Here is a 25,878-nt window from a genome sequence, read left to right on the forward strand (position 1 = left end):
GTCGAGCAGCCCTGTGCACGCTGTGCAGGTGCAGGCACTGGGGGGGGGGGTCATGAAGGGGTCTTGGAGCACATGTAGAGCTGTTGGAGCAATTAAGAGCTGACGGAGATGCAGGACTCGAAGGATAGGGAGCTGCTGGCGCTGCAGGCTGAGAGCACGCGGCTGGCAGAGGAGCTGGCAGGGGGCAGAGGGCCATGGTGTCCCGTGGGAGGCGGGTGTCTGTCTGTGCACGGGGAATCTGATGGACCCTCATTCCTGCAGGCGGCAGAGATTCTCATGGCAATCCAGGGAGCCAAGAAATGCTGGACAGGCCCTGCGAGCTCCAGGAGCACCTGATGGAGCTCAGCAGAGAGGTTGGTGTCCCCTCCTTTGTCTGTGTCCCTCAGCTGTGACAGCTAGGGCAGTGTCAGGGGCTAAGTGCCTCTCTGCCGCTCCTCTTTGCAGAAACGTTGTGTGGCCCAGCTGCAGGAGTTGGTGGCACCTGTGAAGGTGAGTTCACAGACCCTCAGACTCACAGAGTCACAGAAGGCTTGAGGTAGGAAGAGGTGGCTGGTGGCGATGATCTTATTAATCACAAATTCAAGGCGAATGGCAAGGATATCTTGCCAGGTGGAGAGCTCACAGGAGTGCCTCAGTGCCCTGATGGCTACTCCTCTTCCCCTTCCCTCTCACAGAAGCACATGCTGGAGCAGGGAAAAAAGACAGTCACAAAGACCAAGATATAAGGAACAATGTGGCTCATCCTAACAGAGAAGGGGGGAGAGGGAAGGGGGGCAGTGCTGGGTCCATGCATCCCCTGTGGCATATGGCAGCAGAGCAGTCTCTGCTCTCCTGAGACCCCATCTGGAGCACTGTGTTCAGCTTTGGGGCCCCCAGAAGCAGAAGGACATGGAAGTATTAGAACGAGTCCGGCAGAGCACCACAAAGATGATCAAGGGGCTGGAGCACCTCTGCTACAAAGACAGGCTGAGAGAACTGGGACTCTTCAGCCTGGAGAGGAGAAAGCTCCACAGAGACCTTTAATAACCTTCCAATACCTAAAGCTGAAGAAAGCTGGGGAGCACGGTGATACTTGACAAGGAGTAATGGCTTTAAACTAAAAGAGGGTAGATTTAGATGAGATACAAGGAAGAAATTCTTTACTCAGAGGGTGGTGAGGCACTGGAACAGGCTGCTCAGAGAAGCTGTGGATGCCCCATCCCTGGAAGTGTTTAAGGCCACGTTGGATGGGGCTTGGAGCAACCTCGTCTAGTGGAAGGTGTCCCTCCTCATGGCAGGGGGCCTGGAATTTGATGATCTTTAAGGGCCCTTCCAACCCAAGCCCTTCTATGGTTCTGTGATCCTATGAGTGCCCTTCCTGTGGGTCTGGAGCTCCAGCAGCTGGAGGGATGGTCGCCAGGAGGGGACACTGGCAAGGATCTCCAGCTAGGCAGAGATCTCTCAGCAGTGCCCCAGTGCCCTGATGGCTGCTCCTCTGCTTTTCCTCTTCCACAGGAACTTGAGCTGAAAGTGAAAGAAGAGACATCTGAAAGCCTGAAGGTGGGGTGCAAGGCAGAGGGCAGAAGTTGGCCCTTCCTTCGAGGGTCAGAGAGGGGGGTGCCAGCGCTGCTTCTGTGCAGCCCAGCGGCCTCAGGCAGCGGTGTAGCTGGGCCAGACATTTGTGCCAGAATGTGGTGGAGAGGGAAGGGGGGGGGCATCATTTCCCTGTGCCTGTCTGTGAGTCGACAGCTCTCCCTGTGCCTTGGGGCAGTGGGGGAGCTAGATGGCATGGCCCCAAAGCTGGAGAGCAGTGAGGGTCCCTGGGTCCCAGCACGATTGTCCAGAATACTGTGCCTGTTGTTTTGCAGCACATTGCCAAGCTGGAAGAGCAGCTGCAGGAGGAGGAGGAACAGAGAAAGGTAGCGTGCAGGGGCCAAGGGGAACCGTGGGGTGCCCGCTGGCACAGGGTGGGTGATGTGGGGGAGGGCTGGAGTGGGGACAGGGAGTCAACAGTTCTGTCTCCCAGGTGCTGCGTCAGGAATTAAGATGTCTACGGGAGGATATAGAGGAGAAAGAAATAGAACATTCCGGGTGAGTGGGGACTGCCCCTTCCCCTCCCTTGCCCCACACTTCACAGAATCACAGAATTGTCTAGGTTGGAAGAGACCTCCAAGATCACCCAGTCCAACCTCTGACCTAACACTAACCAGTCCTCCACTAAACCATATCACTAAGTTCAATATCTAAACGTCTTTTAAAGACCTCCAGGGATGGGGACTCCACCACTTCCCTGGGCAGCCCATTCCAATGTCCAACAACCCTCTCAGTAAAGAAGTTCTTCCTAATATCCAACCTAAACATCCCCTGGTGCAACTTTAGCCCATTCCCCTTCATCCCAAGCTTCGCTGCCCTTCTCTGGACTCTCTCAAGCACCTCCATGTGCTTCCTGTAGTGAGGGGCCCAAAACTGAACACAGTACTCGAGGTGCGGCCTCACCAGAGCCGAGTACAGGGGGACGATCACTTCCCTAGACCTGCTGGCCACACTGCTTCTTATATAAGCCAGGATGCCGTTGGCCTTCTTGACCACCTGAGCACACTGCTGGCTCATATTCAGCCGACTATCCACCAATACTCCCAGGTCCTTCTCCGCCAGGCAGCTGGATTTGACTCCATTCACCACAACTCTTTGGGCCCGGCTACCCAGCCAGTTTTTAACCCAATGAAGTGTACGCCAGTCCAAGCCACTTGTACCCAGGGGGTTCTCCACAGCACCCAGTGGAGCAATGGGACCGCCAGGGCTGGAGACGGGCAACCAGGGATGGAGTGTGGGAGCCCGTTCTGATCAGCACCTGGCATGACAGAGGAGCCCAATCCCAGTCTGGGGGTGTGCACATTCTGCTGGGGAGCCCCCGTGGTGCTGGAGTTCTGCACTCACCCAACCAAAAACCCTGTTACCTGCAGGCAGCAGCAGCAGACGGAAGTGCAGGCCGTGACACAAGGGAGTGTGATGATGGAGGTGCTGGAAGCAGAACTGGTAAGGGGGAGAGCCCATGTCAACCCCTGCCCCTGCCCCTGCCAGCATGGGGCTCCCTGGGGACAGGGGTCCATGGAGCGCTTGGTCCAGGCCCAGGCTGCGCTCCTGCAGGCAACTCCTGCACTTGGGCATCAGCCCGGACTGTGCAGTGGGGCCTGACAAGTGTCCCTATCTTGTGTTACCCTACAGAAGAGGGAGGAGCTGGCGAGAAGAGGTGCCATTTCCTGGCTGTGGTGAGTGTCCCCTCAGGTGCCCTGTGCCCGCGAGCCCGCACCCAGGTTCCCCTGCAGGACGCCTGCTGCGGCGTGTTTGCCCAATGCCAAGGTGTCTCACGTCCAAGCGAGCAATGAGAAATGTCTGGAGGGGCAGCCAGTGGGACTCCCAGAACAGTCCCCTCTGGCATGGGTGCGGGATGTGTCCAGCCTGCCCTTTTTCCAGCCCTTTTTCTGCCCCACAGGACATTCTGCCTTATCTTCGTGTGCTTGGAGCTGGCTGTCCCTTTCATGCTGGGAGTTGCGGTGCTCTACGCCTCCTGTTATGACCAGGAGTTCTTCTACCACCTGCTGCTTCATGTGCTGCCAGAAGACACCTACACTGACCTGGTGTACTTCCTTGAAGACACCCTGTCTCTGGTCAGTGAGGGCGTGCTGCCCTACTGACATCTCTTCTAAATAAATCTGAGGCTTCTCTACCCAGTTCCCCTGTGCTTGTGCAAGAAAAGGAATTGACCAGAAAAAGCAAGTAGCTGAGTCCCTCTACAGATAGGTAGGAGAAACTTCATGTTTGCAGGGTCCGGTCCTCCCAGGGGACTTCAAGCCCCATCTGTCTGCTGGAGGGATCACACTGCAAGACATCAGCAATCCAGGAGGGTCCTGGGGTGCGCTGACGGCAGCTTCCTCACCCAAGGGTTAGGGAGAGCCCACAAGGAAAGGTGAACCCACAAGGAGAGGTGTTGGGCTGGACCTCATGCTCACCAGCACCGAGCGGCTTGCTGGGAATCACGGAATGGTTTGCCTGGAAGGCACCTTGAAAGATCATCTGGTTCCAAAGCCCCTGCAATGGGCTGGGACATCTTTCACGATGGATTTTCTGCTCACACTGTAGTTTGACCAGAAGGTCCTTACTCAGCCATGCTTTCTCTCCTGCATTCACTGCCTGATTGCTATCACATGGGAATGGAGAACTCTTTCTCCCTAAGAAAAATGTCTGTAAGGAGCTGCCGTCTCTTCGTGCACAGGTCAGAGGCAGCCTTGGCTGCAGTGACCGTGAAATGGTGGAGTTCACGGTCCTGGGGGTGAAAAGCAAGATCACAACCCTGGACTTGAGGAGAGCAGACTTTGGCCTCTTCTAAGATCTGCTTGCAGATCCGGGATAAGGTCCCAGAGAGAAAAGGGACCAAGAAAACTCATTCATATTCAAGGATCACCTCCCCCAGGCTCAGGAGCAATGCATTCCAACAAAGAGGAAGTCAGACAAAATCAGCAGGAGGCCTGCAGGGATGAACAAGGAGCTCCTGGCCAAACTCAAACACAAAAAGCAAATACGCAGAGGGTAGAAGAGACGATGGTTAACATGGGAAGCATGCAGAGGCATCATCTGAGCATCCAGGGATGATGCCAGGAAAGCTAAAGCCCAAATGGATTTGAGTCTGGCTGGGGATGTCAAAGACAACAAGAAGGGCTTCTCTAAGTGCATCGGCGGCAGAAGGAAGACAAGCGAAAATGTGAGCCCGCTGCTGAAGGACACAGGGGACCCAGTGACACAGCGCAGGGAGAAGGCTGAGGTGCTGAACACCTTCTTTGCCTTAATATTTGCCAGCAAGACCAGCCTTCAGCAATCCCACAGCCCAGAGACAAGGGGAAGGGCTGGAGCAAGGAAGATTTACCCTCAGTGGAAGAGGATCAGGTCAAGGAATATAAAGCAAACCAGGCATTTCTAAGTCCATGGGCCTCAATGGGATGCAGACGCAAGTGCTGAAGGAGTTCTCAGATGTCACTGTGAGACCACTCTTGGTAATCTGTGATTGAACATGGCGAGTGGGAGAAATGCCAGTGGACTGGAGGCAAGCAGATGTTGCTCGTGTTTTTATGAAGGTCAAGAAGAAGGACCCAGGGACTACAGGCTGCTCAGCCTCACCTCACTCCTGAAGGGAGCCACCATAAAGGCAACCAGGTTATTAAGGGAAAAATACTGACAGAGCAAAGATGTCTGCTAGCTTGGGAGCTGCTAGCCTGGGAACCCTGGGCATCCTTGAAGGGCATCTTTGAGAAGAACAGCTGAGATCCTGAGATGTCCTGAGGTACCCTCAAGATGCACAAAACAAGAAACTGTGACAACAAACAGCACCCTGGAAAGGTAGAGGCAGCCCTCTGCCACTGGGAGACAGTTTGGGGGCTCCTTTTTGCTCCTCAAGGCTGCTCCAGAGAGCCCTTTGCCTTTGCTTAAGAAGCTCAAAGCAACTCTTAACTCCCCGAAAAAATGCTGCACGACTGTGAGCAGCTCCCAGCCTCTTGTCAGAGACCCCAAGTCCATCTGGGCAGCACCCTGAGCCCCGGGAAGTCTGCAGCAGGGGGAAGAAGCGCAGACAGCCGGGTTGTCCACGTCTTCACTGCAGGAGATCATGGTTGTGCAGCTGATCAGAGACACCCCTGCTGTGGGACCTTGTGAGGGAATCATAGAATCATAGAATCATAGAATATCCTGAGTTGGAAGGGTCTGCACTGGGCAGTAATAACTTTTGACTTCTCTGGCATGAAATGGTTCGCTATTTCCTTGTTTCCTGGGCTGGGGGTGCAGATGGGGTGTGGATTGTGGGAACCTGGGGAAAGGCACAACAGAGCCAAGAGAGATGCTCAGGCCCCTCACCCCAATCCTGAGCAGGGGTTGCTGTTCCCAGCATGGTATAGAGCCTATAGAAGGGTTTAAAGAAGACGGTAGGAACGAGTCAGGACTGAACTGGTCCTCACAGCTCCAGCTCAGTTTTTGAAGGGTGATGGAGTAGAGACACTAGGGAGGCCGCCCTGATTCTAGGCTTTGAGAAGGCAGAGCTGGGGCCTAACCCACAGGATCTCTCCTTGCTGGGCAGCCCCTCTGAGGTCATCAGGGACGCCACCTTACAATTACAGCTGTTGCTTCTTGTGATGTCACAGCTGGCTGTCCTGTATTAAACCCTGCACTGACGAGGTGTGCAGCGGCACCAACCAGAGAGCAACTTGGGTTTCCATAGCTCCCCTCAGCAAGCCTCTGAGGCCAGGGCTTTGCTGTCTAGGCACAGAGGGTGCCTCTATGGCCCTGGTGAGAAAGGGCCTTCTGATTTCCCTTGCTTCCTCCTCTGTCGGGGCTGCCATTTGGTCTGCAGCAAGGGGAGTGCTGGCAAAGAGAGCTACATGGTTGTGCTGCAGTTCTTCCCACCTGAGTAATGATGCTTCCCCTTGTTTTCTTTACAGAAGAAGCCTCCCAAAACGTTCCGCCATATCAGATTGGAGGTGCGAAGCAACTGGGGAAACCCAGAATACACCTGCATCTATCGAGTGCAGGTTCATGGGTGGATAGAAAAGCCACAAGAATTTCTTAAACACGAATAATAACGTTAGAAAGATGTGGCAGCTCAGTTTCATGTGTTTCAGCCAACCCTGAGGGTGGTCCCTGAAGCAGTGCACTGGGTTTACGTGACAAGGCGTTGGTAGCCGGAGGGGGCTGCAGGGGTGTTCTGAGTTTTAAATTGGGTGTCCTGTATTAAACCCTGCACTGACGAGGTGTGCAGCGGCACCAACCAGAGAGGCTTCCAGAACCAGCTGGAGCCCAGAAAGGATCTTCTTGGGTCTTGGGAGGGGAGCAGACTTTTCCATATGCCTGGCCAGTGTGCTGGTGCTGCGGAGATGCCAGCCAGGCTGGGCAGGTAGGTGCAGGAGAGCCCAGAAAGCTGGGAGGGGAAAGTGAGAAGCCCTGCATGCTGTCTGGATTCCTTCAGCCAGGAAACCCAGCAACCCTCTTTTGTGGGCACAGCCCTGCTCCTTCTCTGGGGAGAGATGAATGGGGCCAGGCTGCTTTCCCCCTGTCACGCCAGAGTTCTTAAGCCACCTTTGCATACCGTGGGTGGTGTGCCACTAGCCAGATCTTACCAAAGGCCCGCGGGCCCTCAGGGGTTCAGCTGTATTGAGCAGAGGAAACTGGTGACAAGCTAGCTCCTCAACAGATGCCTGGAAAATGTGTGTCCCAAAAGTGGGCTGTGATAACCACAGTCTTCCCTCTCCTTTAGAAGAAGCGTCACTCACCAGAAAGGCAGGAGGATTCTCAAGCTCCTTCTTCTTCTGCTTCCAGTCCTTTTTGGTGAGTATTCCTTGACCAAAAATCATCTTTGCAGAGCTAGGGAGAGAGACTGTCCTTGTACACCATTGACAAGCCCATTTCTGTGATGCAGTGAATGCCACCGATGTCCCTTACAGGCAGGCTCCTGCCTGCCTAAGGCTTTGTATGGCTGCTGGCAGTGACAGGCTTGCAGCCAGTAAAATTCCCTAAGTATAGCTTTATAGCTTTGCTTTTTGACCCTGTGAGTAGAATCAACCGTGGTCTCTGTGCATGTTCTCCAGGCACTAGACCACACCACTGGTCTCGTCAGCAGGTCTGTCGGAGCAGGGCTCCTCCATTTTCTAAATTTTCTAAATTCCATTTTCTGGGCCTGGTGTATGACCAGGAGGTTGGGGTGGAAGCCTCTCTCTGCAGTTGCAGCTGTCCCAGCCAAACCCCTCCGTGGGTGTGAAAGAAGAAAATGGGGCTACAGGGATCATTAGCAGTCTAAGAAAATAACTCTCTCTTGATGATGTGACCCACAGCTGGTGACTACTGCTGGACACTGTGGGGAAAAGAAGCATTGCAAGTAAGTCTTGGTGTGGGAAAGCCAATGCCTGCAAAGGCCACGGATCTGCCCTGCTGTGTCCATGTGGAAAATGAGGAGTTTGGTCAAAGGCTCATCACTGCTGAGACAGAGAGTGGGTGGTGGGCAATTGTGTTGGTCAGTCCATCTTGGCACCTGGATGGGCTTCAATGTGCAGACGGATCTTCCCAAGTGACCTGTGCAGGGACAGGATGAAGAGAGGAGCACTTTGGCAGAAGAGGCGTTTGCTCCCTCTGTACTGCTGGGAGAGGCTGGGTGGGATAGGAAAGCAAATGGGAATGCAGACGGTGCTCTGCTGAGCATGGCTAGTTAAAGAGCCCGACTATTGGGTTGGGATCTCTCAAAACTGCCTCAAAGCAGGGGAAAATTTTGCCAGCTGTTACTGGGGCATTCTCCTTTGGGAAGCCCTGGCAGTGCTCCTCGTGCTTTCTCCAGTGGAGTGTCTTTATCTTCCAGACAACGTTAGCGGTGCCTGAAGCAGAGCACAAGTCTACCGGGTAAGAGTGCTTTCTTGACATGGAAGTTTTCCTGGGGATTTGGCTCAGCCAGCTGTGTGCTATTTTTGCACTCCCTTGCCTTGTTTTCAGGGCTCCCAACCTTTACCTAGGGTAGTGGAAAGGAGCCTTTTGTAAACCAGAGTAAGGGAAAAGGGGCTGAGGGGGTTGGGGAAGGGGGGAGGTAGATGGCCCATGGGAACCCTTTCCTCCGATGGGCAGCTGCTGGACAAGATCTGCTTTCCCTTTGCCTCCAGGACCTCACTGGTTTGGCGTGACCAGAAGAGGCAGGAGCTCCAGGAGAAGGAAGCCCATGTGTCTGCTGTAGTGGAACAGTTTGTGCAGGCAGTGAGCAAGGTTCTGGAAGATAATCACATCCAAGGGGAGAAGAGAGAGGTAAAGGTGCTGGGGGCGAGTCAGAGAGCTCAGTGCCCTCTGAGGGGTTCCTCCTGCTGGTTCCTCTAGGCCCTTTTCGGTGGTAGCTCTGTCCTTGTGCTGCCTGCCCCACACCTGACTGCCAGGGCTCAGTTTTGCTTGCACTCTGAGCAGCACTGTGAACTTCTCCCTGGGCTGGGTGTCCAGCCAGGCACCTGCTGGGCTTGGCTCAGCTTTGGAGGCCCTTCCTAGAAACTTGCAGGTCAGTCCCATCCTCCGGCCCAGCTGGAAGGGGGCCTCTGCATGCAGCAGCTGGCTCAGGGCATGACTCCATCTCCAGGCTGGTCTGCAGAGTACACAGGGTGGGGAACATGGCTCTCAGGCAGAACCTGAAGGCGGTCTGTGCTTTGGCTCTGGACACTGGTGGCCTTTTCCAGGCTTCACGTGGTTCATCTGGGAATGCTCACAGTCTGGCACCTTTTCTGACAGGTCTTGCCTTGGGTTTTCTGACACGGAGCCCTTCCTTAGCTCTCTGCTAGGAGTCTGCTCATGCAGAACTGCTGTGTGTTTGTGCTCACTGCTGTATCTCCATTCCTTTTTTTTTTTATTATTATTTTTCCCCAGAACATTCTGCACTTCACAAGGAACGCATTTGAAAAGGCGCTTAAAATCTACACCTGGATGCCTGACTGGGCCCTGAAATCCTTAGGTATGTAGACAGAGTTCAGCTTGTGTCTGACTCTCCCCAAAGCAACAAGCTCTGCATTCAGCGTGAGAAACACATCATAATTCACTGCTTCTGCTAATCTCCTGCCTGTCCTGGTGAACTTCTTCCCATATTCATTTCAGGTGCCACAATTGATGTGCAGAGGACTTCCAAGAGTTATGGTGGGAAAGACGCAAAGAAGTGGTGGATTTTTCCACTCTTTTCTTTTGCAAAATATCCAGAGACTATATTGCAGGTATTGCAAGAGAAATTGTGACAGCTGGTTTACTTTCTTGCTTTCTGGTTGGGAGACCATGCGTTTCTAGCGTGGGTGGGAGTTCTGTGAGTGTGCTGAGCCATGGAAGCTGCAAGAGATGTTCTCTATTCCCCCCAGCACTGATCTGGTCAACCAAATCAGCCTGAAGAATGACTGAAATGGCCCTCACAGGTCCAGCTCAGTTTTTGAAGGGTGATGGAGTGCCATACATGTACATTAGGAACACCACCCTGCCTCTGCCTTTCAGAAAGCCTCTCAGGCCTCTGCCTTTGAGAAAGCAGAACTGGATTGCGAAAGGCAATTGAGCCTAGGCACTCTCAAAACTTGTGCATCTTCACCTTCTGTTCATAGCCTAGCGTTTACCTGTGAGCTGAACTGCGACCTATAGAGAAGGCAAGGTCTGTGGCTCCTTGCTGAACAGCCAGATCTGTTGGCCCTCTGACTGCCTTGCCACTGACGGTCACTGGCTTTCTCGTTGCAGCCCAGTATCTCCCCAGGCGACTGCTGGGCCTTCCAAGGATCTCAGGGACACGTCGTCATTCGGTTGCCGGTGAAAATCTGGCCAGCAGCTTTTACCATCTGGCATATCTCCAGGACAGTCTCTCCTTCCGGAGAAGTCAGCAGCGCCCCCAGAGAGTTTGCTGTCTCTGTAAGTCTCTGCCTGGCACTTCTTTTTGGGAGGCCCTGGCCGCAAGGAAAAGCAGCGCCAGAAAGCGTGGTGTGTTCCCTCAGGTATCTGAGGATTGGTTGCTGCAGAGCACCGCATCCTATCGAGGGGCACTGGAGACACTTGAGCATTGTTAGACACGCCTGGAACCTTCTTCTGTGGTTCACAGACAAGGATCTGGGAGCAATTGCTCCAAGTGCCCTGACTTGGGTTCACTCTCACTTGCACTAGAATACTGCTAGAGCCAAGGAAGGTGGGAAAGGGTTCCCAGCTTTGGCCTCAGCATATTCTTTTACTGATGGCCTGCTTGAGACTGACCTGCCCCCATCATCTCTTGTCTTTGAGGGAGTGGATGAGGACAAAATGGAAACGCTCCTTGGGCTATTCACCTACAACGTGGATGGAATGATTGCTCAGACCTTCCATGTGCAGGTATGGCAAGTGCGTGTGGGCAGGATGGCAGGGAGGAAGGACGGGTTGTCTGCTAGTCTCTGGAAGAGAGGGTTCAGATGATCACCCAAGCCACCCTCTGCTCTCCCATGTGGCTGCCTCCTGCTGGCAGGATGAGGTGGTTAGCCCACCTTTGGAAGTGCTTTCCTTTTCTTTCTGGTAAAGCAGAAAAAGCAGCAGTGGGAAGGGGCTCTGGAAGGGAATTAGTCCCCTTTAGGGCGAGGAGGAAGAACTGGGGGTGGGAGGGGAGATTGCAGACATCTGTCTCCATCAGCAAGACTGTCCCAGTGTCCCAAGGCAGCATAGGCAGCAGAGCAACTTGGGTTTCCATAGCTCCCCTCAGCAAGCCTCTGAGGCCAGGGCTTTGCTGTCTAGGCACAGAGGGTGCCTCTATGGCCCTGGTGAGAAAGGGCCTTCTGATTTCCCTTGCTTCCTCCTCTGTCGGGGCTGCCATTTGGTCTGCAGCAAGGGGAGTGCTGGCAAAGAGAGCTACATGGTTGTGCTGCAGTTCTTCCCACCTGAGTAATGATGCTTCCCCTTGTTTTCTTTACAGAAGAAGCCTCCCAAAACGTTCCGCCATATCAGATTGGAGGTGCGAAGCAACTGGGGAAACCCAGAATACACCTGCATCTATCGAGTGCAGGTTCATGGGTGGATAGAAAAGCCACAAGAATTTCTTAAACACGAATAATAACGTTAGAAAGACGTGGCAGCTCAGTTTCATGTGTTTCAGCCAACCCTGAGGGTGGTCCCTGAAGCAGTGCACTGGGTTTACGTGACAAGGCGTTGGTAGCCGGAGGGGGCTGCAGGGGTATTCTGAGTTTTAAACTGGGTGTCGCTGCCATTCTGCAGCCACCCCCTGACAGTATAAAAGCAGTCCCTAGGGAGGGCCATGACCCAGGAATGCTGCAAACAGGACGCCCAAATGGGATAGGCTTGGCAGTTAGCACAGGCAGTTTGCGTGGGGCTGGGAGGAGCATGGGGAGTATCCTCTCCTCCCTTTCCCACCTCCCTTTCTCTTCCTCCCCTCTCCTCTGGGAACTCTGCCTCTTACAACTTAGAATTTTAGCAAGGAAGCTACCACAGGGAGTTCTAGCGAGCCTGCTAGTTTGCCGTGGTTGGACCCCAGCAGAAGGCTGTTGTCGAGAAAAATGAATGGAGACCCAGACAGAGGTCCCACGCAAACATGTGAGTGCACAGGGCTCGGGCTGCCAGAGTGCCAGATACAGGATGCATCTCGGGATGCGAGTGCCAGAGCCTGGCCCTTGCAGTGCAGGGCAGCAGAGACAACTCCTGCATCAGATGCGACCAGGTGAATGATTTACTCAGCCTTGTGGCTGACCTGAAGGAAGAGGTGGGGAGGCTGAGGAGCGTTAGGGAGAGTGAGACGGAGATAGATTGGTGGAGCCCGTCCCTAGCAGCCCTGAGGCTTAGGCAGCCAGCAGAGGCTCCGTGAGAAGCACGTCACCCCCTACTGCCTTGTGAGCAGCTAATAGGAGGGGACCAGCAGGCAGACAGAGCTCCTGCCACAGAGAACCCCCTCTCGTCTCTTCTCCTCTTCTCTTCTCCCCCTAACAATGATGGTGATGAACTGGGGGACAGGGGGCAATGGCAAAACACTGAGGTCAGTATTACAAACGTAACAGGTACACCAGCCCGGTGGTTCCCCTACGTCCCCAGCTGCCCCTGCAGAACAGGTACGCTGCTCTGCGAGGACAACTGGACAATGGTGAAGGTGATGGCTCTTCCTACGTGGAGGTGTCACCAAAGTCTAATCAGACTACCCCTTGCATTAAAACCTCCTCCTTAAAAAGGAGGTTTTTGTTGTTTCAGGTAGGCAGTGATGAAATAGGAAGGCCTTCTCTAAGGACTATGAAGAAGGACTTCAGAGCCTTGGGGAGACTGGCCAAGGGTTCGGGAGCGCAAGTCGTGTTCTCCTCTACCCCTCCAGTTAGAGGAAGAAATGAGGGACTGGACGTAATGAGCTATCAGATTAAGACTTGGCTTCGAGTCTGGTATCACTGGCAGGGGGTTGGGTTTTTTGACCTTGGCTCAATTTACATGAGACCAGGCCTGCTGAGAACAGACAGGAATAGCTTATTCCACCATCAGAAAAGGGTTTTAGGATGAGATTTGGCTTTTTTCAGTTGGTATGAAGGGGGGTGGGGTGGAACCGGGGTCACTAGAATGGAGCCTGAATGTAACATGCCAGTTCTTGTGGGTGAGGAATGTGCTAGCAAGACATTGCAGTCTTGTGTTGAGATGGCGAAGATGCTAAAACTTATCTGAATTAATATTTAGCTACATATATGGTAAAATATCCTAATTATCGGGGATGTAAATTGAAACCTAAAAATATCCTAATTACTTGGGATGTAGATGAGAACCTTATGAGAAGCAGATGTAAAAAGATATCGCTCAAGGCCAATGGATGAGGGAAGGACGAACAACTTGTTGGCAGGAAACAAGGCAAAGATAAACAAAAAACTTCTAAATACTGTCCAACAGAAGGTCAAAGTCCAGAAAGGCAGAACATTTAACCTCCTCTTCTTCGTTGCCTTCATCCTGAAAGCCCCCTGCCCACGACCACCAGGCTACATTGCACAGGCACAACCAGAAGGAGTTAAGGGCGAGGAGTATGGAAATGAGCACTTGGAAGAGATCTGCCTTTTTGGGGAAAATAATGAATATGTATTAGAGCTCATGTAACATGTAACAGTATTCATGTATAATGTTGTGAGAAACGACCGGGCAGGTGTGCACCTTTTTGAGGGAAGCTATTCCCAGTGCGCCCAGTGCACCGCAATAAAGTATGCCTACTTTACAACACCATGGTTGTGGAGTCTTTTCTGCGTGTCAGTGTCTTGGTGAAGGAGGAGGATGGCATAACATTCTGCAGGAAGGACACAAGGGTTGGTTAACTATAGAAACACCCAAGTATGGTCAAGAGGGTATTAGGGCTTTTCCGTCCCAAAAGGTGGCATTTACAGCAATGCACGCAGTATGGGTAACAACCAGGAGGAGCTGGAGGCCACTGTGCTAGAGGAAACTTTGATGTAGTTGCCATCACAGAAACCTGGCTCTCTGATTCTAGGCTTTTGTAGTAGGTTTACGTGGCAAGGTTTTGGTAGCAGGAGGCCATAGGGGTGGTTTCTGTGAGAAAGATCTAGAAGCTGCCCCATGTTTGGGAAGGGCCCCATTGTTTTCCAGAGCTGAGCCAGTAAGTGATGTTGTTTTGCGCCTCTGTGAGAGCATATTTATGCTCTCACAGAGCATAATTAAGCTCTCATTGCTTTCTACAACCTCCTCAGGAGGTTGTAGAAAGCAATGAGGTGGCCTCTTGGCCTTCTCTTCTCCAGCCTCGACAACCCAGGTGCCCTCAGCCTCTCCTCACAGGACAAAGCTTTCACCAGCTTTGTTGCCCTCCTCTGGATGCTTTCAAGGACGTTCACATCCCTTTTATATCGTGGAGCCCAGAAGTGCACACAACACTCAAGGTGAGGCTGCACACACAGTAAATACAGCAAGATAATTAGTTATTAATTAATTAATTAATTAAATGCAGCAAGATAATTAACAGCTGGCTTTACTGGGTTGAATGCACTCCAGAACAACGTAAGGGGCAAGGAAGGGGGATGCTGGGGACAGTGGCGTGGCCTGACAAGGGAGGTCCTGGGGTCTGGGGGCCCTCCCGTGCTGAGTTTTCGCCTCCTTCCCAGCCACACAGTTTGGGCAGGTCCTTGTGCACCTGGACACCACACAGCAGGATTTAGCTGGTGTTCTCAAGGACAACACCGTGCTGCTGGCAGAGGCGAGTCTCAGCAGCATGTGCTGGGGTGGGAGGGGTCCCCATCCTGTCCCCCCTGCTCACTCCCTTCCCCACTGACCCCCCTGCAGGTCCAGAAGACGATGAAGGAAAACCTGGCCATTGCAGGGGACAACCTTGCTGACATAGAAGCCCGCATCAAGCGGCTGCAAAAGTGAGAGCACCCTGGAGCACCTCCCTGAGCATCTGCATCCCCCCCCAGCGTCATGGTCCCCTGGGAATCTCTCCCTCTGCCTGCAAGTAGCTGTCCCTGTTTGTGTGTACCTGGCCGTGCTCCCCTGCACAGAACGGGGCTGTGGAGGGGCCCTTCCCAGCCCTCCAATAGCACCCAGGGGTGGGTCACTGCCCCCCATACCTGTGGTCACGCTGAGGTCTGTTTGATGCCCTCTGCTAGCCCCACACACTGGTAAGCTGCCAAGCAGACATTCAGCAGGCGTATTTGGCTTTGCTCCATCACTGTTTTCAGCAACAAATATATTGCTGCTTCTCTCTTACAAGGGAAGTGCGTGATTCCTTTTGCAACACAGGGAGAAGCACAGATTTCTGAGCTGGGATTCTTCTTGTTGTTTCATATTGCTCACTGTGGGGTGCATCAAACACCCAGCAGGCCACCAACTGCTCGGCAGCATCATGCAGTCAGCACCGGCCATGCAGAATGTCTGCCCTGCCCTTCCCCGCTAATAAAAGACTGCGGATTATTGGTAGGGTTATTGATAAAGGGCTGTGGTTTATTGGTAGGGTTAGAAGAGAAAGGGTCGTGGTGGATGGCTTCCAAGGGCAGATGCCAGCCCTGGAGGAAGGACCCAGTGGAGGATGTCCCTCTTCAGCAGGACCAGGATGAGGAAGGCGAGCTGCAGGCCGGCAAAGGACACCAGAAATCTCCTGCAGAACAGAAGAAGGTTCAGACAGAGCCAGCGATAAATTTGTCCCAGCTCTTCCCAGCCATCCTCTTTAAGCGCTGCCATGGGACCCTGTGCCGTGCTGGGAGCAACAGATACTGCTCAGGAGTGGGGTGAGGAACCTGCCTATCCCTCTTGGCTCTGTGGTACTTTGAGGGCCAGGGGAGGCTGAAATCCACACCCCGCCTGCTTCCCCAACCCAGGAAACAAAGAAATGCTGAAGCAGTTCATCCTGGAGAAGTCAAAAGCTGCCTAACGCCTTGGGAGCCACGACCTCCGAGAGCAACTCACCGCAGCCAAGTAGTGATTCTGTGCCTCCTTGATGCCAACTGTTCATCCTACAGGACAAGGCAAAGCAGGGCCACGTGTTGGGGCACGCAAAACAGGGAAGGCATTGGGGGCGCTCAGACCCCCTCCCTCGTTCCCACTGAGGTGAATGGCCCCATGTCCTCTGGGGCCGAGTCCAGACCGCCCCCCCCCAGCCCCACAGCAGGGGTATCTCTCCTACCAGCTGCGCAGCCACGATCTCCTGCATCAAAGTCTTGGGCAGCTTGGCCGCCTGCTTCCTCTTCCCCCTGTTACAGACACCACAGAGTTTCTGGGCTGCGAGAAGAGACCTCGGCCAGCATTAGGACTTCCCCCTTGACTGAGGTGGCCAGGAGGGGCTCAGGGTGCTGCCCAGCCTCTGCTGGAGCAGGGACGAGGCATCTCATCGTCCCAGCACCGCATAAACCTACACTCCCTCCCTGCATCCTCTGCCTCCTCCCTGCCCCAGGCCTTGGGGGTGGGGGGGTCTCTGACAAGAGGCTGGGAGCTGCTCACAGTCGTGCAGCATTGCTAAAAGGAGTCAAGAGTTGCTCAGAGATGCTTGGAGCTGCTTAGGAGAAGGCAAAAGGCTCCCCAGAGCAGCTGTGAGGAGCTGAAAGGAGCCCCCAAACTGTGACACAGGTGCCTGGATGCTGTGCAGATCCTCCCCGCTGTCTACCCCTGGTCGGGGTCAGGGCCCTGTCCCCACTCACGTGGCAGTTTGTGTTTCAAGAGCCTCCTTTCTCTCCCGGAGGTGCTTAATCTCCTCCCTCAGCGCCTGGAGAAACAAAGGACCAGGTTGTGAGTCCACCCTACACCTGCTTGGAGGGGGCTTCCCCCCCCACAAACACGTTGATCTCCCCTCCCTCCTGCCCTCAGGACCTTGTTGATCTCGGCGCTTTCAGCAACAGCCTTTTCCAGCTCTGCACGCCTCCGTTCGCACTGCAAAGCAACCGGGACACATGGCATGGAGTCACGGTGGGAAAGGGAATCCCCAGCCTATCCCCAGGGCTCTGCAAGGCCAGGCCAGAACCAGGGCGGCAAGCGCTAAGGCGTTCTGGGGATCGCAGCACTCCCCAGCAGCTCTGCCGTGCCCCTGTTGGATTTCTGCCGTTGGGTTACAGACCTTGAAGAACTCCTCCAGCGCCGCTTCCAAATCAGCCCTTGCCTGACGGAGCTGTGCCAACACCTCTGCCATGTTCTGGCCGCACTCCTGCGCACGCTCCAGGGACCCCTTCACACCCTCTGCCTCCATGGCTTCACCTGCACGTCACAAGCCAGCACAGCGTGAGGAGCATGGCCATGGGCTCAGACTGCAGCACCAGCAGCTCCCTATCCTTCGAGTCCTGCATCTCCGTCAGCTCTTAATTGCGGGCCTACATGTGCTCCAAGACCCCTTCATGACCCCCCCCCAGTGCCTGCACCTGCACAGCGTGCACAGGGCTGCTCGACCCGTGGGCCTCCGTGAGGCCACCTCCAGTGTCAGCATCCCACCCTGTGACGTTACCAGTGCCCACAGCCCCTGGGACCCCTTTCCTTTGCCCCCCTGCCAGCCTCAGCTGCCCCACGCAGCTCTCCCTCGTGGCCCCAAGACAGCTGGGGGGGCTCCTGCCCGCCCCTCACTGCTTGCAGCCTCACACGCAGCCCTGTTCACCCCCTCGCCCGCCTGCGGGCTGTACGGGCTCCGGGGAGGTCACTCTGCCCTCACCCTCTTCTCCCAGTTTGGCGGCCTCACCCTGCGTGGCAGCCGTGGTGTGGCTTGTCAGAAGCACCCCCAAAAGCCAGACACAGCAGAAAACCTCAGCAAGCAGCCCTCCCTATACTCTCTGAGGCAGCCGTATCACAATGACACACCATGGTGACACAATGGTGACATAGCCACTGCTGCCCACTGGGACATGGCTGGCACTGAGACCATGGGGGACAATGAGACAGGGCGGTCACAGAGATCACGGGGGACAGTGCAAGTGCTTTGCACAAGTCCATGAAGATGATGTCCGTTGCTCTTTCCCCACCCACCAAAGCTGTAACCCCATCATAGATTCTTGTTGTGCGCCTGCGCGGGGGCTCCGTCTGCACTGGTTCCCAAGCCCTCACCTCCCTCCTCTGCACCCCTTGTGCTGAGGCTGTTGGGGCGTATTTGGGGCTAGCACATGCCATATAAGGGCATATGACGTCATCCCTCCTTTATGACGTCACAGCCAGACACAGTATATAAGGCGGCTGTGGTGGAGCTCGGCTGCCCACTCGAGTGGAACCACGACAGCTTTGAGAAGGCAGAGCTGCGGACTAACCCACAGGATCTCTCCTTGCTGGGCAGCCCCTCTGAGGTCATCAGGGACGCCACCTTACAATTACAGCTGTTGCTTCTTGTGATGTCACAGCTGGCTGTCCTGTATTAAACCCTGCACTGACGAGGTGTGCAGCGGCACCAACCAGAGAGGCTTCCAGAACCAGCCGGAGCCCAGAAAGGATCTTCTTGGGTCTTGGGAGGGGAGCAGACTTTTCCATATGCCTGGCCAGTGTGCTGGTGCTGCGGAGATGCCAGCCAGGCTGGGCAGGTAGGTGCAGGAGAGCCCAGAAAGCTGGGAGGGGAAAGTGAGAAGCCCTGCATGCTGTCTGGATTCCTTCAGCCAGGAAACCCAGCAACCCTCTTTTGTGGGCACAGCCCTGCTCCTTCTCTGGGGAGAGATGAATGGGGCCAGGCTGCTTTCCCCCCTGTCACGCCAGAGTTCTTAAGCCACCTTTGCATACCGTGGGTGGTGTGCCACTAGCCAGATCTTACCAAAGGCCCGCGGGCCCTCAGGGGTTCAGCTGTATTGAGCAGAGGAAACTGGTGACAAGCTAGCTCCTCAACAGATGCCTGGAAAATGTGTGTCCCAAAAGTGGGCTGTGATAACCACAGTCTTCCCTCTCCTTTAGAAGAAGCGTCACTCACCAGAAAGGCAGGAGGATTCTCAAGCTCCTTCTTCTTCTGCTTCCAGTCCTTTTTGGTGAGTATTCCTTGACCAAAAATCATCTTTGCAGAGCTAGGGAGAGAGACTGTCCTTGTACACCATTGACAAGCCCATTTCTGTGATGCAGTGAATGCCACCGATGTCCCTTACAGGCAGGCTCCTGCCTGCCTAAGGCTTTGTATGGCTGCTGGCAGTGACAGGCTTGCAGCCAGTAAAATTCCCTAAGTATAGCTATATAGCTTTGCTTTTTGACCCTGTGAGTAGAATCAACCGTGGTCTCTGTGCATGTTCTCCAGGCACTAGACCACACCACTGGTCTCGTCAGCAGGTCTGTCGGAGCAGGGCTCCTCCATTTTCTAAATTTTCTAAATTCCATTTTCTGGGCCTGGTGTATGACCAGGAGGTTGGGGTGGAAGCCTCTCTCTGCAGTTGCAGCTGTCCCAGCCAAACCCCTCCGTGGGTGTGAAAGAAGAAAATGGGGCTACAGGGATCATTAGCAGTCTAAGAAAATAACTCTCTCTTGATGATGTGACCCACAGCTGGTGACTACTGCTGGACACTGTGGGGAAAAGAAGCATTGCAAGTAAGTCTTGGTGTGGGAAAGCCAATGCCTGCAAAGGCCACGGATCTGCCCTGCTGTGTCCATGTGGAAAATGAGGAGTTTGGTCAAAGGCTCATCACTGCTGAGACAGAGAGTGGGTGGTGGGCAATTGTGTTGGTCAGTCCATCTTGGCACCTGGATGGGCTTCAATGTGCAGACGGATCTTCCCAAGTGACCTGTGCAGGGACAGGATGAAGAGAGGAGCACTTTGGCAGAAGAGGCGTTTGCTCCCTCTGTACTGCTGGGAGAGGCTGGGTGGGATAGGAAAGCAAATGGGAATGCAGACGGTGCTCTGCTGAGCATGGCTAGTTAAAGAGCCCGACTATTGGGTTGGGATCTCTCAAAACTGCCTCAAAGCAGGGGAAAATTTTGCCAGCTGTTACTGGGGCATTCTCCTTTGGGAAGCCCTGGCAGTGCTCCTCGTGCTTTCTCCAGTGGAGTGTCTTTATCTTCCAGACAACGTTAGCGGTGCCTGAAGCAGAGCACAAGTCTACCGGGTAAGAGTGCTTTCTTGACATGGAAGTTTTCCTGGGGATTTGGCTCAGCCAGCTGTGTGCTATTTTTGCACTCCCTTGCCTTGTTTTCAGGGCTCCCAACCTTTACCTAGGGTAGTGGAAAGGAGCCTTTTGTAAACCAGAGTAAGGGAAAAGGGGCTGAGGGGGTTGGGGAAGGGGGGAGGTAGATGGCCCATGGGAACCCTTTCCTCCGATGGGCAGCTGCTGGACAAGATCTGCTTTCCCTTTGCCTCCAGGACCTCACTGGTTTGGCGTGACCAGAAGAGGCAGGAGCTCCAGGAGAAGGAAGCCCATGTGTCTGCTGTAGTGGAACAGTTTGTGCAGGCAGTGAGCAAGGTTCTGGAAGATAATCACATCCAAGGGGAGAAGAGAGAGGTAAAGGTGCTGGGGGCGAGTCAGAGAGCTCAGTGCCCTCTGAGGGGTTCCTCCTGCTGGTTCCTCTAGGCCCTTTTCGGTGGTAGCTCTGTCCTTGTGCTGCCTGCCCCACACCTGACTGCCAGGGCTCAGTTTTGCTTGCACTCTGAGCAGCACTGTGAACTTCTCCCTGGGCTGGGTGTCCAGCCAGGCACCTGCTGGGCTTGGCTCAGCTTTGGAGGCCCTTCCTAGAAACTTGCAGGTCAGTCCCATCCTCCGGCCCAGCTGGAAGGGGGCCTCTGCATGCAGCAGCTGGCTCAGGGCATGACTCCATCTCCAGGCTGGTCTGCAGAGTACACAGGGTGGGGAACATGGCTCTCAGGCAGAACCTGAAGGCGGTCTGTGCTTTGGCTCTGGACACTGGTGGCCTTTTCCAGGCTTCACGTGGTTCATCTGGGAATGCTCACAGTCTGGCACCTTTTCTGACAGGTCTTGCCTTGGGTTTTCTGACACGGAGCCCTTCCTTAGCTCTCTGCTAGGAGTCTGCTCATGCAGAACTGCTGTGTGTTTGTGCTCACTGCTGTATCTCCATTCCTTTTTTTTATTATTATTATTTTTCCCCAGAACATTCTGCACTTCACAAGGAACGCATTTGAAAAGGCGCTTAAAATCTACACCTGGATGCCTGACTGGGCCCTGAAATCCTTAGGTATGTAGACAGAGTTCAGCTTGTGTCTGACTCTCCCCAAAGCAACAAGCTCTGCATTCAGCGTGAGAAACACATCATAATTCACTGCTTCTGCTAATCTCCTGCCTGTCCTGGTGAACTTCTTCCCATATTCATTTCAGGTGCCACAATTGATGTGCAGAGGACTTCCAAGAGTTATGGCGGGAAAGACGCAAAGAAGTGGTGGATTTTTCCACTCTTTTCTTTTGCAAAATATCCAGAGACCATATTGCAGGTATTGCAAGAGAAATTGTGACAGCTGGTTTACTTTCTTGCTTTCTGGTTGGGAGACCATGCGTTTCTAGCGTGGGTGGGAGTTCTGTGAGTGTGCTGAGCCATGGAAGCTGCAAGAGATGTTCTCTATTCCCCCCAGCACTGATCTGGTCAACCAAATCAGCCTGAAGAATGACTGAAATGGCCCTCACAGGTCCAGCTCAGTTTTTGAAGGGTGATGGAGTGCCATACATGTACATTAGGAACACCACCCTGCCTCTGCCTTTCAGAAAGCCTCTCAGGCCTCTGCCTTTGAGAAAGCAGAACTGGATTGCGAAAGGCAATTGAGCCTAGGCACTCTCAAAACTTGTGCATCTTCACCTTCTGTTCATAGCCTAGCGTTTACCTGTGAGCTGAACTGCGACCTATAGAGAAGGCAAGGTCTGTGGCTCCTTGCTGAACAGCCAGATCTGTTGGCCCTCTGACTGCCTTGCCACTGACGGTCACTGGCTTTCTCGTTGCAGCCCAGTATCTCCCCAGGCGACTGCTGGGCCTTCCAAGGATCTCAGGGACACGTCGTCATTCGGTTGCCGGTGAAAATCTGGCCAGCAGCTTTTACCATCTGGCATATCTCCAGGACAGTCTCTCCTTCCGGAGAAGTCAGCAGCGCCCCCAGAGAGTTTGCTGTCTCTGTAAGTCTCTGCCTGGCACTTCTTTTTGGGAGGCCCTGGCCGCAAGGAAAAGCAGCGCCAGAAAGCGTGGTGTGTTCCCTCAGGTATCTGAGGATTGGTTGCTGCAGAGCACCGCATCCTATCGAGGGGCACTGGAGACACTTGAGCATTGTTAGACACGCCTGGAACCTTCTTCTGTGGTTCACAGACAAGGATCTGGGAGCAATTGCTCCAAGTGCCCTGACTTGGGTTCACTCTCACTTGCACTAGAATACTGCTAGAGCCAAGGAAGGTGGGAAAGGGTTCCCAGCTTTGGCCTCAGCATATTCTTTTACTGATGGCCTGCTTGAGACTGACCTGCCCCCATCATCTCTTGTCTTTGAGGGAGTGGATGAGGACAAAATGGAAACGCTCCTTGGGCTATTCACCTACAACGTGGATGGAATGATTGCTCAGACCTTCCATGTGCAGGTATGGCAAGTGCGTGTGGGCAGGATGGCAGGGAGGAAGGACGGGTTGTCTGCTAGTCTCTGGAAGAGAGGGTTCAGATGATCACCCAAGCCACCCTCTGCTCTCCCATGTGGCTGCCTCCTGCTGGCAGGATGAGGTGGTTAGCCCACCTTTGGAAGTGCTTTCCTTTTCTTTCTGGTAAAGCAGAAAAAGCAGCAGTGGGAAGGGGCTCTGGAAGGGAATTAGTCCCCTTTAGGGCGAGGAGGAAGAACTGGGGGTGGGAGGGGAGATTGCAGACATCTGTCTCCATCAGCAAGACTGTCCCAGTGTCCCAAGGCAGCATAGGCAGCAGAGCAACTTGGGTTTCCATAGCTCCCCTCAGCAAGCCTCTGAGGCCAGGGCTTTGCTGTCTAGGCACAGAGGGTGCCTCTATGGCCCTGGTGAGAAAGGGCCTTCTGATTTCCCTTGCTTCCTCCTCTGTCGGGGCTGCCATTTGGTCTGCAGCAAGGGGAGTGCTGGCAAAGAGAGCTACATGGTTGTGCTGCAGTTCTTCCCACCTGAGTAATGATGCTTCCCCTTGTTTTCTTTACAGAAGAAGCCTCCCAAAACGTTCCGCCATATCAGATTGGAGGTGCGAAGCAACTGGGGAAACCCAGAATACACCTGCATCTATCAAGTGCAGGTTCATGGGTGGATAGAAAAGCCACAAGAATTTCTTAAACACGAATAATAACGTTAGAAAGACGTGGCAGCTCAGTTTCATGTGTTTCAGCCAACCCTGAGGGTGGTCCCTGAAGCAGTGCACTGGGTTTACGTGACAAGGCGTTGGTAGCCGGAGGGGGCTGCAGGGGTATTCTGAGTTTTAAACTGGGTGTCGCTGCCATTCTGCAGCCACCCCCTGACAGTATAAAAGCAGTCCCTAGGGAGGGCCATGACCCAGGAATGCTGCAAACAGGACGCCCAAATGGGATAGGCTTGGCAGTTAGCACAGGCAGTTTGCGTGGGGCTGGGAGGAGCATGGGGAGTATCCTCTCCTCCCTTTCCCACCTCCCTTTCTCTTCCTCCCCTCTCCTCTGGGAACTCTGCCTCTTACAACTTAGAATTTTAGCAAGGAAGCTACCACAGGGAGTTCTAGCGAGCCTGCTAGTTTGCCGTGGTTGGACCCCAGCAGAAGGCTGTTGTCGAGAAAAATGAATGGAGACCCAGACAGAGGTCCCACGCAAACATGTGAGTGCACAGGGCTCGGGCTGCCAGAGTGCCAGATACAGGATGCATCTCGGGATGCGAGTGCCAGAGCCTGGCCCTTGCAGTGCAGGGCAGCAGAGACAACTCCTGCATCAGATGCGACCAGGTGAATGATTTACTCAGCCTTGTGGCTGACCTGAAGGAAGAGGTGGGGAGGCTGAGGAGCGTTAGGGAGAGTGAGACGGAGATAGATTGGTGGAGCCCGTCCCTAGCAGCCCTGAGGCTTAGGCAGCCAGCAGAGGCTCCGTGAGAAGCACGTCACCCCCTACTGCCTTGTGAGCAGCTAATAGGAGGGGACCAGCAGGCAGACAGAGCTCCTGCCACAGAGAACCCCCTCTCGTCTCTTCTCCTCTTCTCTTCTCCCCCTAACAATGATGGTGATGAACTGGGGGACAGGGGGCAATGGCAAAACACTGAGGTCAGTATTACAAACGTAACAGGTACACCAGCCCGGTGGTTCCCCTACGTCCCCAGCTGCCCCTGCAGAACAGGTACGCTGCTCTGCGAGGACAACTGGACAATGGTGAAGGTGATGGCTCTTCCTATGTGGAGGTGTCACCAAAGTCTAATCAGACTACCCCTTTGTCGTGGTTCCACTCGAACGGGCAGCCGAGCTCCACCACAGCCTCTCTCTCACTCCCCCTCCTCAAAGAGGAACGGGGAGAAAATATGTGAAAAGGGGCTCAAGGGTTGAGATAAGGACGAGAAAATCACGCAATAATTATTGTAACGGGCAAAACAGACTCGGCATAAGGAGATAGTAAGATTTATTGCCTATTACTAACAAGCGAGAGAAGTGAGAAAACAAAGGAAAAAGCAAACCAAAAGCACCTTCCCCTATAACCCCCATTCCCGCATAACCCTGACCTCGCGATGTGAAGAGAAATCTGAGGTCACGGGTTCGAGACGCAGCATGGGGGTGCAACGTTCCTCCTTTTTTCCCCCATCCACGCTCTTCCACCTCCTCCCCCCGCGCGGCGCAAGGGAACGGGAGAATGGGGGTTATGGTCAGTTTACAGCACTTCTTCTCTGCCGCTCCTTCTCGGTCACTCTCGTCCCCTGTGCTGTGGGGTCCCACCCACGGGATGCAGTCCTTGATGAACTGATCTGGCGTGGGCTTCCCACAGGCAGCAGGTCTTCCAGAACTGCTCCAGATATGGGTCCGTACCACGGGGTCCATCCCTCAGGAGAAAACTGCTCCAACCTGGCTCCCCTACGGGCAGCAGCTCCTGCCAGGTCACCTGCTCCTGCGTGGGCTCCTCTCCACGGGCTACAGGTCCGGCCCGGAATCTGCTCCGGCAGGGGTCTTCCACAGGCGGCAGCCTCCGTCGGTGCAGGGCCACCTGCTCCACCGTGGTCTCCTCCACGGGCTGCAGCATGGAACCCTGCTCCACCGTGGTACTCCATGGGCTGCAGGGAGACATCCTGCTTCACCATGGTCCTCACCACAGGCCACAGGGGACTTCTGCTCCGGCATCTGGAGCACCTCTCCTCCTCCTTCTACACTGACCTTGGTGCCTGCAAGGCCGTTTCTCACTGCTCTCTCCCTCCCAGCTGCTGTGTGGCGCAGCGTTTTTTTCCCTGTCTTAAATATGCTCTCACAGAGGCGCAAACAACATTGCTTATTGGCTCAGCTCTGGAAAACAATGGGGCCCTTCCCAAACATGGGGCAGCTTCTAGATCTTTCTCACAGAAACCACCCCTATGGCCCCCTGCTACCAAAACCTTGCCACGTAAACCCACTACACCTTTCTCAAAAGCATCCTCTCCTGGGTTGCCCCACACGATGATGTCTTCAACGTACATCCACGGGTCCTGAGGGAACCGGTGGACTTGCTAAGCCACTGTCCCTCATACCTGAGAAGTTGTGGAAGTGCGTTTAAGGAGTTCCCACTGACTGCAGGAGGGAAAATCGAGCCCCAATGTTTAAAAAGGGAAAGAGGAAGGCCCGGGAGCTACAAGCCTTCCTCCCTTCGTGGGGGTGCAGAGCCTTCATCACCCTGAGGTGCAAGGAAGAGCTGAGGCAGGGCAGGGCTGGGTGTGCAGGGCCGCTCTGGAAGGTTCTGTGCTGGGGGCATGATGTGGGGGGTGCTGGGGGGGAACAACACAGAGCTAAGGGGACACATGGGGCTGGGGGCACCTGGAGCACACAGTCAGGGAGAACTGTAGTGTATCCCGTGCTGAGGACTGAATGCAGTTCGTGAGTCCTGGGTCCAGCTCTGGGCTCCCCGGTACA

The 25,878-nt window shown here is 54.3% G+C and overlaps 2 protein-coding genes across 2 annotated transcripts; both read left to right on the top strand.

The window, feature by feature from the left end:
• The first annotated feature begins 8,598 nt into the window (after positions 1-8,598).
• On the top strand, positions 8,599-11,569 carry LOC116499856 (SUN domain-containing protein 2-like). Its single transcript, XM_032204707.1, has 6 exons — positions 8,599-8,799; positions 9,403-9,487; positions 9,628-9,740; positions 10,243-10,410; positions 10,774-10,860; positions 11,432-11,569. The coding sequence occupies exons 1-6, from the start codon at positions 8,599-8,601 to the stop codon at positions 11,567-11,569; spliced, it is 792 nt and encodes a 263-aa protein (XP_032060598.1).
• A 1,736-nt stretch (positions 11,570-13,305) lies between these two features.
• LOC116499857 (SUN domain-containing protein 3-like) lies at positions 13,306-23,127 on the top strand. Its single transcript, XM_032204708.1, has 8 exons — positions 13,306-13,569; positions 14,776-14,858; positions 20,219-20,357; positions 20,961-21,045; positions 21,186-21,298; positions 21,801-21,968; positions 22,332-22,418; positions 22,990-23,127. Exons 1-8 carry the CDS (start codon positions 13,306-13,308, stop codon positions 23,125-23,127), a joined length of 1,077 nt encoding a protein of 358 aa, XP_032060599.1.
• The last annotated feature ends 2,751 nt before the right edge of the window (positions 23,128-25,878 follow it).

This window comes from Aythya fuligula, chromosome 29, assembly GCF_009819795.1.
Source record: "Aythya fuligula isolate bAytFul2 chromosome 29, bAytFul2.pri, whole genome shotgun sequence".
NCBI classification, from domain to species: Eukaryota; Metazoa; Chordata; class Aves; order Anseriformes; family Anatidae; genus Aythya; species Aythya fuligula.

What these genes read in the sequence shown, in the direction of transcription:
- LOC116499856 (XM_032204707.1), top strand. Translation starts at nt 8,599, where the DNA reads ATGGGAACCCTTTCCTCCGATGGGCAGCTGCTGGACAAGATCTGCTTT. An exon ending in TCCAAGGGGAGAAGAGAGAG is followed by an intron (nt 8,800 to 9,402) that starts GTAAAGGTGCTG and finishes ATTTTTCCCCAG; the next exon opens with AACATTCTGCACTTCACAAG. An exon ending in CTGGGCCCTGAAATCCTTAG is followed by an intron (nt 9,488 to 9,627) that starts GTATGTAGACAG and finishes TATTCATTTCAG; the next exon opens with GTGCCACAATTGATGTGCAG.
- LOC116499857 (XM_032204708.1), top strand. Translation starts at nt 13,306, where the DNA reads ATGGATGAGGGAAGGACGAACAACTTGTTGGCAGGAAACAAGGCAAAG. An exon ending in TTGGGGAAAATAATGAATAT is followed by an intron (nt 13,570 to 14,775) that starts GTATTAGAGCTC and finishes ACCCCCCTGCAG; the next exon opens with GTCCAGAAGACGATGAAGGA. An exon ending in TCCAAGGGGAGAAGAGAGAG is followed by an intron (nt 20,358 to 20,960) that starts GTAAAGGTGCTG and finishes ATTTTTCCCCAG; the next exon opens with AACATTCTGCACTTCACAAG.